Source organism: Raphanus sativus, unplaced genomic scaffold (assembly GCF_000801105.2).
Source record: "Raphanus sativus cultivar WK10039 unplaced genomic scaffold, ASM80110v3 Scaffold3485, whole genome shotgun sequence".
In the NCBI taxonomy this organism is placed as follows: Eukaryota; Viridiplantae; Streptophyta; class Magnoliopsida; order Brassicales; family Brassicaceae; genus Raphanus; species Raphanus sativus.
The window spans coordinates 1-10833 of NW_026618791.1; the positions used below are offsets into that span (position 1 = coordinate 1).

Consider the following 10833-nt stretch of genomic DNA (forward strand, 5'->3'; position numbering starts at 1 on the left):
ATATAAATTAGCATAAATATTTAAACTTTGATACAAATTAGCATAAAGATTTAAACTTTGATATAAATTAACATAAAGACACAAACTTTGATACAAATTAAGAATAAAGATGTAAACTTTGAACATGTAATAAGAAGCTCACCAGAGATGAATTGAAAGGCAGCTTTTGAGACGAGAACTGCGATTCTTAGCTTCTCCTATAAATAGAAAGTTTTTTAAGATCCTTGATCTCAAAAAGGAAAGAAACTAATCAATCAAATGAAGGAAGGGGAACCTGGTTGGTGCGGCGCATGGCAGCGGCTTCGTAACGTTTGGAGAGATTGGCGGTGAAGCGAAAACGGCGTTTGGGATTCTTGACGACGCCGCAGAGATTGCGCCATTTCTCAAGAGCTTCCTCGGAGGAATGCTTCGCCTTCACATCGAAGTTTTGGTTCAGGTAACTCTCCATCTTCCTTTCTCTCTACGATCTTCTTCTTTGTTCCTCCAGGTTGCTCTGTTTTGAAGGCTCTGTTTTCAGAAAGGGAATCAATGTTTCTGCTTATTTCGTGGGAGAGACGAAGAGAGAAAACACACACACAGTTCTTAATTTTGTGGGTGAGGAAGAAAAGTCGGAAGCTTTTTTAAATGGGAGAAAGGGAAAGTTATGAGCTTTTTATGTGCCCCATTGATTGACCGAGTCATCGAGTGCAATATACTACTAGTATCATTTTAGGGGAGAGGAGAAGCTGAGTTGACTCGTTTTAATTCGTGTCTCCAACCAAAAGTTAGGTGTGGTGTGTGTGACATTTAATTCAAAAACATTCGATTATTAAAAATAATAACATGCACTAACTAGTACGCATTAATAACGAATCGTTAAATAAATGCTTGAAACATTCATGCAGGGCATGATGTAGTACACGATCTATACATGTTTATTTTAGGACATGTTGTTAGATTATTATTGATTTTTTTTTCTTAAATTCCAAAATTTTGTGAATGAAGCTTGAAATTATTTTCATCGACTTTCCTTCCTTTTTGATGTTTGTGGAATTTATGCAAAAAATATTAAATTTTTAGATGGTTAGAATTCCAATAGTTTAATTACGAAATTAGATGATTAACAAGATTATATATTTACATGTCATACTCCTATTACTATCGCTTTTTGTAGCTTCTTGTTTGGCTGCTAACTTTGATTTTGACCAGGTGCATGACAATGTGGGACAAAAGTGGTGGGCGAATTTGACAGTAATGAGAAGTTAGGGGCGTTTATATAAGGAATGATAAATTGGAGGATCGTTGACCAAGACTATTGGGGAAAACACGCCACTTCGGACACGCCACGTTTCGACCGATTTCATTGGTTCTTTCTGGACCAAAAATATTCAAGTGGTCCAGTTGAAATAAAAAAATATGTGTGATTCCTTCTCAAATTCGATTATGGATTTCCCTCGAACCTAATATTTTTTCTTTTGCTCTTACGGTCAGCGGATATAGGCTATTTATCGGCCCATAAAGGGGCCTTCCAAATGAAGACCTTTGAGATATAAAATGGGCTTTCTTACTGAATAATTGACGAATTCTCCTCTTCAACATCGAGAACAGGGCTTCTCTTGAGAAAATGATATGTCACTATATGGCAGAGGCTTTTGAACATGACGGTGTTTTTAATGGTTATTTATTGGGCTTTAAGACCCCCTTACATTTTATGGGCTGTAGTACATATTTGCTTCTGTACATCATATTTTTACCAGCTAACGATCTATTAATTTTTGTAAATACATTACATGTAATTTTACACCAAACATCAAGCTCAATAATTTTGGTCTGTTGAACACAAAATCGTACTATCTAAAATCAGCTTTATCTGCTGTCACATTTTAGTGGGAACAGTCATGTCAAAATTATTATTTTGAGCTAGGTTGATTGAGTTGATCTTAATAATGTATGATCGTTTCTACATCATTTGTTCTTCTATTGCTCCAGTATGGATTTTCTTTAGGGTACGAAATTTTTTACCTAGAAATCATTTTTCACTTTTATGTGATTGATGGGAGACCTACAGGTTTCTTTTGTCTATGGCTAATTGGAAGATAATCAAATAGTTAAACAAATATTCGTCTCATTGTACCCAATATGCGTGGATTCAAAGTCATCATATCCCCCAACTAAAAGAAGAAAATTTAACGGGTTTCGGGAATACGGAGCTAAACTATCCTTTTTTTTTGGAGCTAAACTATCCTAAAAGGCATATATATGTGCATTAACAATATGGTAATATGTTTATGTCCAAATGCATATGTTAATGCACTTTCTAATACATATGCCATGTTGGTTGTGTCATGCATAAACTCACAGCAATGCAGATACCCTGGCGCATAACGAAATTATTATATATAGACTATTTATATGAATAAACTGAATCTTCAGAGAAAATGAAGATGGGACCTTTTCTAGAATGCAAGAACAAATTTCGAGAAATGATATAGGAAACTGAATTGCAAAACTCTATAGGTTGCGAAGAAAGGGACAAAGATGCAGAGCGTGGGGTTCCTCCTAATAATTGTAGAAGAAATTCAAGAGAACATGATCTACGATAGATAGTGATGACTCGTGATAGGTATATCTACGACATTGTGTGTAGCCTAGGCAATCATCTATTTTTGTACATTTATAGTATATTTGATCGCTTTATTCATAAATTGGTCTAGAATTTTAACAAGACGACATGGCATATGTATCTGAAATTCTGAATTAGTCAGAAGATTTGACACATTAGAAAATATGGGAGAGTTTTGACCCCGAGAAAAACAAAATAGATGGGTGAATATCTTTTGTTCTCGTAAAATTTATGAGCGAGTTATATAATTCTACTAGCTTTATTTGATAATGTACGGGAAATATTTGCATTTCGCGAGCATGCAGTTTTTAGTAACTCATCACTTATATATGTGGTTTCATTAACCACATATATCATGATATCATGATTATTTTTTTTATGATTCCTTCAGTTTGTAGTGGTGTGTGTCAAACAGATGTTTCAAATTTAATATCGAACATTCGGATTCTAAACGAAAATTTAACAAGTGGCATGTGTTTCGGGTCGATAAGAATGATTTGCATCGAGACAAACGAGAAAACCATGATGAGCCTATGCATTAAGTGCCGTTGGTTAATTAGAGGTTCGCAATGTGCATAAACCAATAGACATATGTATAAAACTGAACAAATACACATATCTAAAGGGTGTAAAGAATAGTAAATCCTCAGGTGGGATATTCAAAGAGAGGACATTGAAACGTATATATAGACTATACAAAAATGGTAGTATGACTTAGTGGAGAGTGTTTTTAATTAGAGCATGCTCTAGATTCCTGAGATAATAATTACACATTGTTGTTTATATAAGGGAATGGAATATGACACAGATTTTTATTTACGGCTTAATATGAAAAAACAAGATAAAAATATGAAGAAGAAGAGAAAAGGGGAAATGGTGGCAGAGAATGGAGAGAGGTTAGGAGGCAAAGCAAATGGGGAGCTTTGATGATGTTGATGCACGCCGTCAGCTTTTCTTCACGCCTGCTCCCACTCACTCACACCTATAAACATTCTCTCTCTCTTTCCTCTCCTCTCTGTTTTATAAATTATTATTACACGTCTCTATGTAAATGCTATAACATGTGTGTGTATAGTATGTATATACCAATAAATCTTATAGGTATTACGGTATATACCAAGAAATCTTACACTGTAATACTTTCTTATACAAAATGTTTCCCTCAAATAATATTCAAATGGTGGTTATTTACTTAGTTATAGTGTTTTCTGGTCTTTTGAAAACTGTTATACTTGATGTAAATTCGTTCCGTGGATTGATGTCAAGAACTCAGACTACAATAGTACTTTTTTACTACAATATTACCATGTACTATACTAGCGAGTATGTAGATATAACATAACAAAAGAGTAATAAAATATTGATATCTTATTACATATTGTTGATTGTTATCACTACTTAGTCGCGGATTGTCTAATTTTTTTTAGAAAAAAAATTTGGGTTGATTGGTTGGATTTGATATTATAAGTATGAGTCAATGAGACTTTTATTTTCAACCTTTTCTGGTCTGCTGATTTAAAATGTACGAAGAGTATTCTTATTTTTATTTTACACCACTTAGGATGGTACTTGAACAACTTTGGTTTCACGTATTTGGCCTATTTATAATCAAACAGCGTAATATATACGGCTTTTTGGGAAAACTGCATAACATGCATGTCGTTTTCATTTTTCTAGGTGTCCAAAATAACATATTCATATATATGCGTTATGAACGATCCACGCAATTACAATATTGGATGAGAGACAGACATAAGGATGTACTAAAATGTAGAAGAAGAAATAGAAGGGAAGGTTACTTGGGTGGATCGATGTGAAAAGGAAAAAGCAAAACCCACTAAGCCATTACATGATATCGACCTTCTTATCTTTTTCTTCTTTATTTTGTAACTTTTTTAAATCACATTTTCTTTCGTCGGTACCTTTTATAACTTAATGAAACCTCCAAACTATCTAACTAATCCATTCCCATGAAAATAAAGGATTTATATAAGCTATGTGACAAGATTGGGGAAGTGGTAAATCTCCACTAAAAATAACTACACATTTTTGTAAAAAAATACAAAACCAGTAGGATCATTATGTCAAGAATCGAGAATGTTAATAAAAAGAAAAACATTCTTGATTAGACAAAAAGAGAGAACGAATATTGTTTTAAAATAACCAGTTTCTCCTCTCTCTAATTATGTTTTCACTAAACCCAATTAGGTTCAAACATTCTATTAAGTCCAAAGAATAAACATGGGACAACAATTCGATACAGAAATATCATCTTTTCATGCTCCATTCTATCTTTAAATTACTAATTATAAAACTCATAAAACCACCAAACCCATTCTCTACAACTCATCTTCTTCAAAGATTCACCCACTCCCACTGAGAAAAAAAGTAAAAAAAATATATATACGTGCACCAAACAACACATGATGCTGATGCAATATACACAGCAAAGTATTAAATCTTAGATATTGTGGGTCTCCCATCTCTCGTCTCTGTCCTCTATTCATTTTCTTATTCCATATTAAAGAAAAAAAGATGGATACTCTCTTTAGACTAGTCAGTCTCCAACAACAACAACAATCCGATAGTATCATTACAAATCAGTCTTCGTTAAGCAGAACCTCTACCACCACTACTGGCTCTCCACAAACTGCTTATCACTACAATCACAACAACTTCCCAACAAACGACGTCGTCGAAGAATGCTTCAACTTTTTCATGGATGAAGAAGACCTTTCCTCTTCTTCCTCTCATCACAACCATCACCATCCTACTAGCAGCTATTACTCTCCTTTCACTACTCCCACCCAATACCATCCCGCCGCATCATCAACCCCTCCTTCCACCGCAGCCGCAGCCTTGGCCTCGCCGTACTCTTCCTCCGGCCACCACAATGACCCTTCCGCTTTCTCCATCCCTCAGACTCCTCCTTCTTTCGACTTTTCATCCAATGCCAAGTGGGCTGACTCCATCCTCCTCGAATCCGCACGTGCCTTCTCCGACAAAGACACCACACGTGCGCAGCAAATCCTATGGACGCTCAACGAGCTCTCTTCTCCCTACGGAGACACCGAGCAGAAACTGGCTTATTACTTCCTCCAAGCTCTCTTCAACCGCATGACCGGCTCAGGCGAACGCTGCTACCGAACCATGGTAACCGCAGCAGCCACAGAGAAAGCTTGCTCCTTCGAGTCAACGCGAAAGACCGTGCTCAAGTTCCAAGAAGTTAGCCCGTGGGCCACGTTTGGACACGTGGCGGCCAACGGAGCTATCTTGGAAGCAGTTGACGGAGAAGCAAAGATCCACATCGTTGACATAAGCTCAACGTTCTGCACTCAATGGCCGACTCTTCTAGAAGCTTTAGCCACGAGATCAGACGACACGCCACACCTAAGACTAACCACTGTCGTAGTCGCTAATAAACACGTCAACGACCAAACCGCAACGCATCGTATGATGAAAGAGATAGGAAACCGCATGGAGAAGTTCGCTAGGCTCATGGGAGTCCCTTTTAAATTCAACATTATTCATCACGTGGGAGATTTATCCGAGTTTGATCTCAACGAGCTCGATCTTAAAGCGGACGAGGTCTTGGCAGTGAACTGCGTAAGCGCCATGCATGGGATCACGCCACGTGGAAACCCTAGAGACGCTGTGATATCTAACTTCCGAAGGTTAAGGCCTAGGATTGTGACCATAGTGGAAGAAGAAGCTGATCTAGTGGGCGAGGAAGAAGGGTTCGATGATGAGTTTTTGAGATCTTTTGGAGAATGTTTACGTTGGTTTAGGGTTTGTTTTGAGTCGTTGGAAGAGAGTTTCACGAGGACGAGCAACGAGAGGTTGATGCTAGAGCGTGTGGCGGGACGTGCTATCGTCGACTTGGTGGCTTGTGAGCATTCGGATTCGACGGAGAGGAGAGAGACGGCGAGGAAGTGGTCGAGGAGGATGAGGAACGGAGGGTTTGGAGCCGTGGGGTATAGTGATGAGGTTGCTGATGACGTCAGAGCTTTGTTGAGGAGATATAAAGAAGGTGTGTGGTCGATGGTACAGTGCTCGGATGCCACCGGAATATTCCTTTGCTGGAGGGATCAGCCGGTGGTTTGGGCCAGTGCGTGGCGGCCAGCGTAATAGGGTTGGTCGAGATGGTTTCACACTTGTGGTTTAATATGGGTTTTGGGATTGAGAGTTACTATATGATGATAATGCGTTCATAATTTGAAATTTGCTTTTGAATAGGACTGATTAAATCATAATATTGAGGAGGAGATTTGTCAAGGTTCATAAATTCGTGATATTTATTTTGTTTTTAATATTTTCTTTTAAATGTTGTGATTAGTTTGATTCATGCGAAAGAATATGGTTTATTTTCCTTTATAATGAAAGTCTTTTTCATATACAGGAAGTTCTTAAGTACTACTATATCGTGTGATTTAATTTTTAATTAAACTAAGTGACCATTTGATATGAGTTAGTTACTGTTACATTGAATGATCAATTAACTGGAATTGATAGTGGATAAAAATATAAAAAGACTAAAAGGTCTTCAGATTCAACTAGAGGTTTTACAAGTTGTGGTACGTAGTTATATATTCCATGTTTCTATCACGTAAAGGCTTTGTTGCTTAAGAGAGGTTGTTCACTACTTCACTTCATCTGGTTCTTGTATACATATATAGAATCTCAGGACAGCTAGTTTGGTTGAGGAGGAATCTCTTCGTTGGAATCTCGAGAATGCAGCTCTATAGTGCCCTGCACTCTTCTGAAGATGGATTAACGTATTTTTTGATCATTTATAAACAAACTTAGAGCATTATAATTTCGATGGTATCTAGTTTGAAATATTAATATTTTTAACTGCTTTTACAGTTCTTCCGGTTCACATTCTGAGGCGTGGTTTGTAAACCAAAGACAAAAAAAAAATCAACGTTTCTTACACGACGGTTAATCACTTACAAAATGATAGCTTATTCACTTGTGGCTCTTGTGAAGTGTATACCATTTATTTATATTGGCTTTTTAATAATGCATCATCTTTCACCTTTAGCTTTATAAAAAGATAAAGGGACCAGTCTTTTATTTGATTCACACATATACATCTATACATATATTATGTCTTCAGTGGATTACACATGCATATACCTAAATGTTTATGGCCCCCCTTACCCTCATCATGTTTTTATTTAGAAAACAGCCCATAAAAAGCGAACAGTTGAAATAAATAGTTAATCCATTGATACCGTCAGTTACATATTTAGTTTTTGAATCCGAGAAAGAAAATAAATTATGAAAAAGTAGTGGGAACTGCTTTTGAGATATGTGGCTAGTTTCACTACAACTCTCTTTCTCCCTGCATCTTTTGATGTGGCTTTTGCCTCCCCCCATGTTAATATTGGTAGATCTTTTAGCTTCGCTTTTTAAGCTAATCTTTTTTTCAAAAACCTAGCTTCTTTTGGTCTGTTTTCGTGTTTATAAAGTCATGCAGAAAGCAAATCAATACAATAAAAATCTAATAGTTGGCCCATTTTTGCTTTAACTAGAATCAAAACCTTGTTGGGTCCCTTTATACCACGACTTGACCATAAGACACATCTAACTAAAAAATGCCTAAATTTATAGGGAATATCTCAATTAATTCCATAATGTAAAAGGTTATAAAAATTTATAGGGTCCTTTTAAACCTTTTTTCAGGATGAATCGATTGCTGTTGAAAGCAGAAACCCTTATTTATGTATAGAGAAATGAAAGGAAACAACACATTTATATTGTATAACTAAGAGAAATGAGCTTTGGAAAAATCATATAAAGAAGTAGGTTTGATGTTTTTTTCTTTTGCTAAAATTTGGACATGCTCTAATGTTTTTGAAAAGATTTAAACGAGATTTTCAGTCTCATGCCTCTTGAAACCACATTTTCATGACTCTTGGTCTACAAAAACAAAAATCATATATGTCACAATGCAAAGATACATGAACTTCTGAAGTATCTACAATATTTATTATTTTCTTCATAGATTTGCAATAGTTTTCTTCTCACTTAATAATCTTACTAAACCAAATACTAATTCATAATTTTTTTTCTTCAAATGGGTTCGGTTTGGTCTGGTGCGGTCTTATTAGTGGAAGTTGTTTTTATATATGGGCTTCTTTAAATGGGCCACATACTCAGCCCATGCGATTTTAACGAACAAATGAAAATGAAATCACACGGGACGAACAGAAAACCCTAAGCGAAAAACCCCACTCACCGGCGAAGATGCGATCTCCGATCTCCGGTCTCTTCTCGAGATCCATCAGCTTCCTCCACCGCACCCCACCTCTAACCGCCGCCACTCGCCACCTATCCGCCGTCGCTTCCCCCGAAGCCAGAACGAAGAACCTCGAGCGGATCGCCGACGACTTGCTCAGCCTCAACAGGATCGAGCTCTACGATTACTCAATCCTCTTCAGCCACAAACTCGGCCTCAACCGCTACGGATCCGCCGTTTCCTCCCCCGCCGGAGATCTCCCCGGCGCGTCATCCGCCTCCGCCGAGACCAAAACCGCGGAGAAAACAGCTTTCGACGTGAAGCTGGAGAAGTTCGATGCGGCTTCGAAGATCAAGGTCATCAAAGAGATCAGGTCGTTCACGGAGCTAGGGTTGAAAGAAGCCAAAGATCTCGTTGAGAAAGCTCCAGTTATTGTTAAAACAGGTCTCAGTAAAGAAGAAGCTGAGAAGATCATGGAGAAGCTCAAAGCCGTTGGTGCTACTGTTGCTTTGGAATAAGAGATAATAAAAAAAAAGTTTGATTGATTGCAAAATGTTTTTTTTTTGTTTTTAAACAATAATAATGAACGCTGTTGTTGTTGTTGTTATATTGAGATGCCACTCCTATCAGGTAGTAGCTTCTTCATGTAGTACTTTGATTTTCTTGAGAGGTTGATTCTTTGCCTTCTGGTCTCTGGTATCACCTCTATTGAACATTCTTGGAACCCACGTCTCACGAACCAGTCTGCTGTTCGCGTTGTGAGTAGAAACAGCGTGTCCAGCCCGAGAGAGGAAGCTTTCTTCTCTATGTAATCTGCAGAAACAGATTGTGTGTGTGTGTCATTGATGTTTTTACTAGAGATTGGTTTAGTTTAGTTTACCTAGCAGTTTATCGCCTTGGCCTTGACCGCGGCAGTCTGATGCGACTGCGATGGCTGCGACTTCTCCGCATTTGTCTTGGAAGAATGGGAACAGAGCTGCACAAGCGATGATCTGGCCTTCTCTTTCTACAACCACGAAGGACTCCAAGGCTTGTAGTAACTGCACTCAAAGATCAAGTCTTTAAAGGGAGATCGTTACTACAATGAGATGTAGAGGGAAGGCTTTTAAGACATACCTCCTCATCGGTTCTGCGGACCAAGATCCCAGCTTCCTCCAAAGGTTTGATGATATGTCTGATTCCTGCAAGATCATCCACTTTGGCATCTCGTGTTCCTTCGTATACATCACTGTGGTGCGGGCAATAATACAGCATTGTAAGAAGAATAAACCGGGGCTCAAGACCAAGATAATAAAAAGTATACCTAGCAACCATAGTCCCCATTCCATCTCGTTTGAAAAGCTCCAACAATAGAACTCCAGTTATAGTACCATCTAACAAGTGCACTCTTTTGACTCCACCCTGAAGCAAAAACAAAAGGTTCAGTTCAAATGGTGTTGCCGCCAGTGAATATGAAGACCAAAGGTTTCATGAAAATTCTCTCACTCTGCAGACAAACGCAGCAGCAGCCAGTTCGGAAAGATAACCGTTTTGGCGGCTTAGTCTCTCCTCACCACCAATAGCAAAACCTTGCTCACCACTGCCATTGTCAAACCCAACACCGTTTTGAAAGATGGGAGTGTGGTTTCCGTTTCCCCAAAAAAACGAGGCTCTCTCGTTACCAGGAGAAGAAGTAACCTTATCGATGCTTCTTCCATCACCAACAGCCTTTACGTAATTAGCAGCAATGTCGCTCTGTTGTGCACGTTTTCTCACTAACGTATCTGCTTCTTTGAGTGTCAAGAAACGAATAAGATGTCCACCCTCATCGAGAATTGGACCGTCCATTATGCAAATGAGCTTGTCTGCTCCTATGGCTAATGCACAAGCTGTAGCAACCTCATAGGTACTGCACAAGTAAAGGATGTTGTGTGTGTCATTTAATGAAAACATGTCTCTGAAGTAGAAAGAGAGAGAGAGAGAGAGAGAGAGAGAGAGAGAGAGAGAG

The 10833-nt window shown here is 38.0% G+C and overlaps 4 protein-coding genes across 4 annotated transcripts; 2 read left to right on the top strand and 2 right to left on the bottom strand.

Annotated features, from left to right (window-relative positions):
* Positions 1–117: 117 nt before the first annotated feature.
* Positions 118–758, bottom strand: LOC130506636 (calcium-transporting ATPase 2, plasma membrane-type-like; the record flags this gene model as incomplete). Its single annotated transcript, XM_057001323.1, has 2 exons — positions 275–758; positions 118–197 (listed from the first exon to the last, which is right to left on the bottom strand). Coding segments are annotated over exons 1-2 (254 nt in total), but the record flags the coding sequence as incomplete, so codon positions are not given.
* Positions 759–4941: 4183 nt separating this feature from the next.
* LOC108855702 (protein SHORT-ROOT) lies at positions 4942–6996 on the top strand. The gene has a single exon (XM_018629579.2). It carries the CDS (start codon positions 5138–5140, stop codon positions 6728–6730), a length of 1593 nt encoding a protein of 530 aa, XP_018485081.1. The 5' UTR covers positions 4942–5137; the 3' UTR covers positions 6731–6996.
* Positions 6997–8783: 1787 nt separating this feature from the next.
* On the top strand, positions 8784–9446 carry LOC108855846 (uncharacterized). Its single transcript, XM_018629760.2, has one exon. It carries the CDS (start codon positions 8855–8857, stop codon positions 9362–9364), a length of 510 nt encoding a protein of 169 aa, XP_018485262.1. The 5' UTR covers positions 8784–8854; the 3' UTR covers positions 9365–9446.
* Positions 9369–10734, bottom strand: LOC130506637 (probable amino-acid acetyltransferase NAGS2, chloroplastic; the record flags this gene model as incomplete). The annotated part of the gene is given in 5 exon segments (XM_057001324.1): positions 9369–9659; positions 9727–9886; positions 9963–10074; positions 10150–10247; positions 10332–10734. Coding segments are annotated over 5 exon segments (982 nt in total), but the record flags the coding sequence as incomplete, so codon positions are not given.
* Between the last annotated feature and the right edge of the window lie 99 nt (positions 10735–10833).

Coding starts and splice junctions, on each gene's coding strand:
- LOC108855702 (XM_018629579.2), top strand. CDS start 5,138: ATGGATACTCTCTTTAGACTAGTCAGTCTCCAACAACAACAACAATCC.
- LOC108855846 (XM_018629760.2), top strand. CDS start 8,855: ATGCGATCTCCGATCTCCGGTCTCTTCTCGAGATCCATCAGCTTCCTC.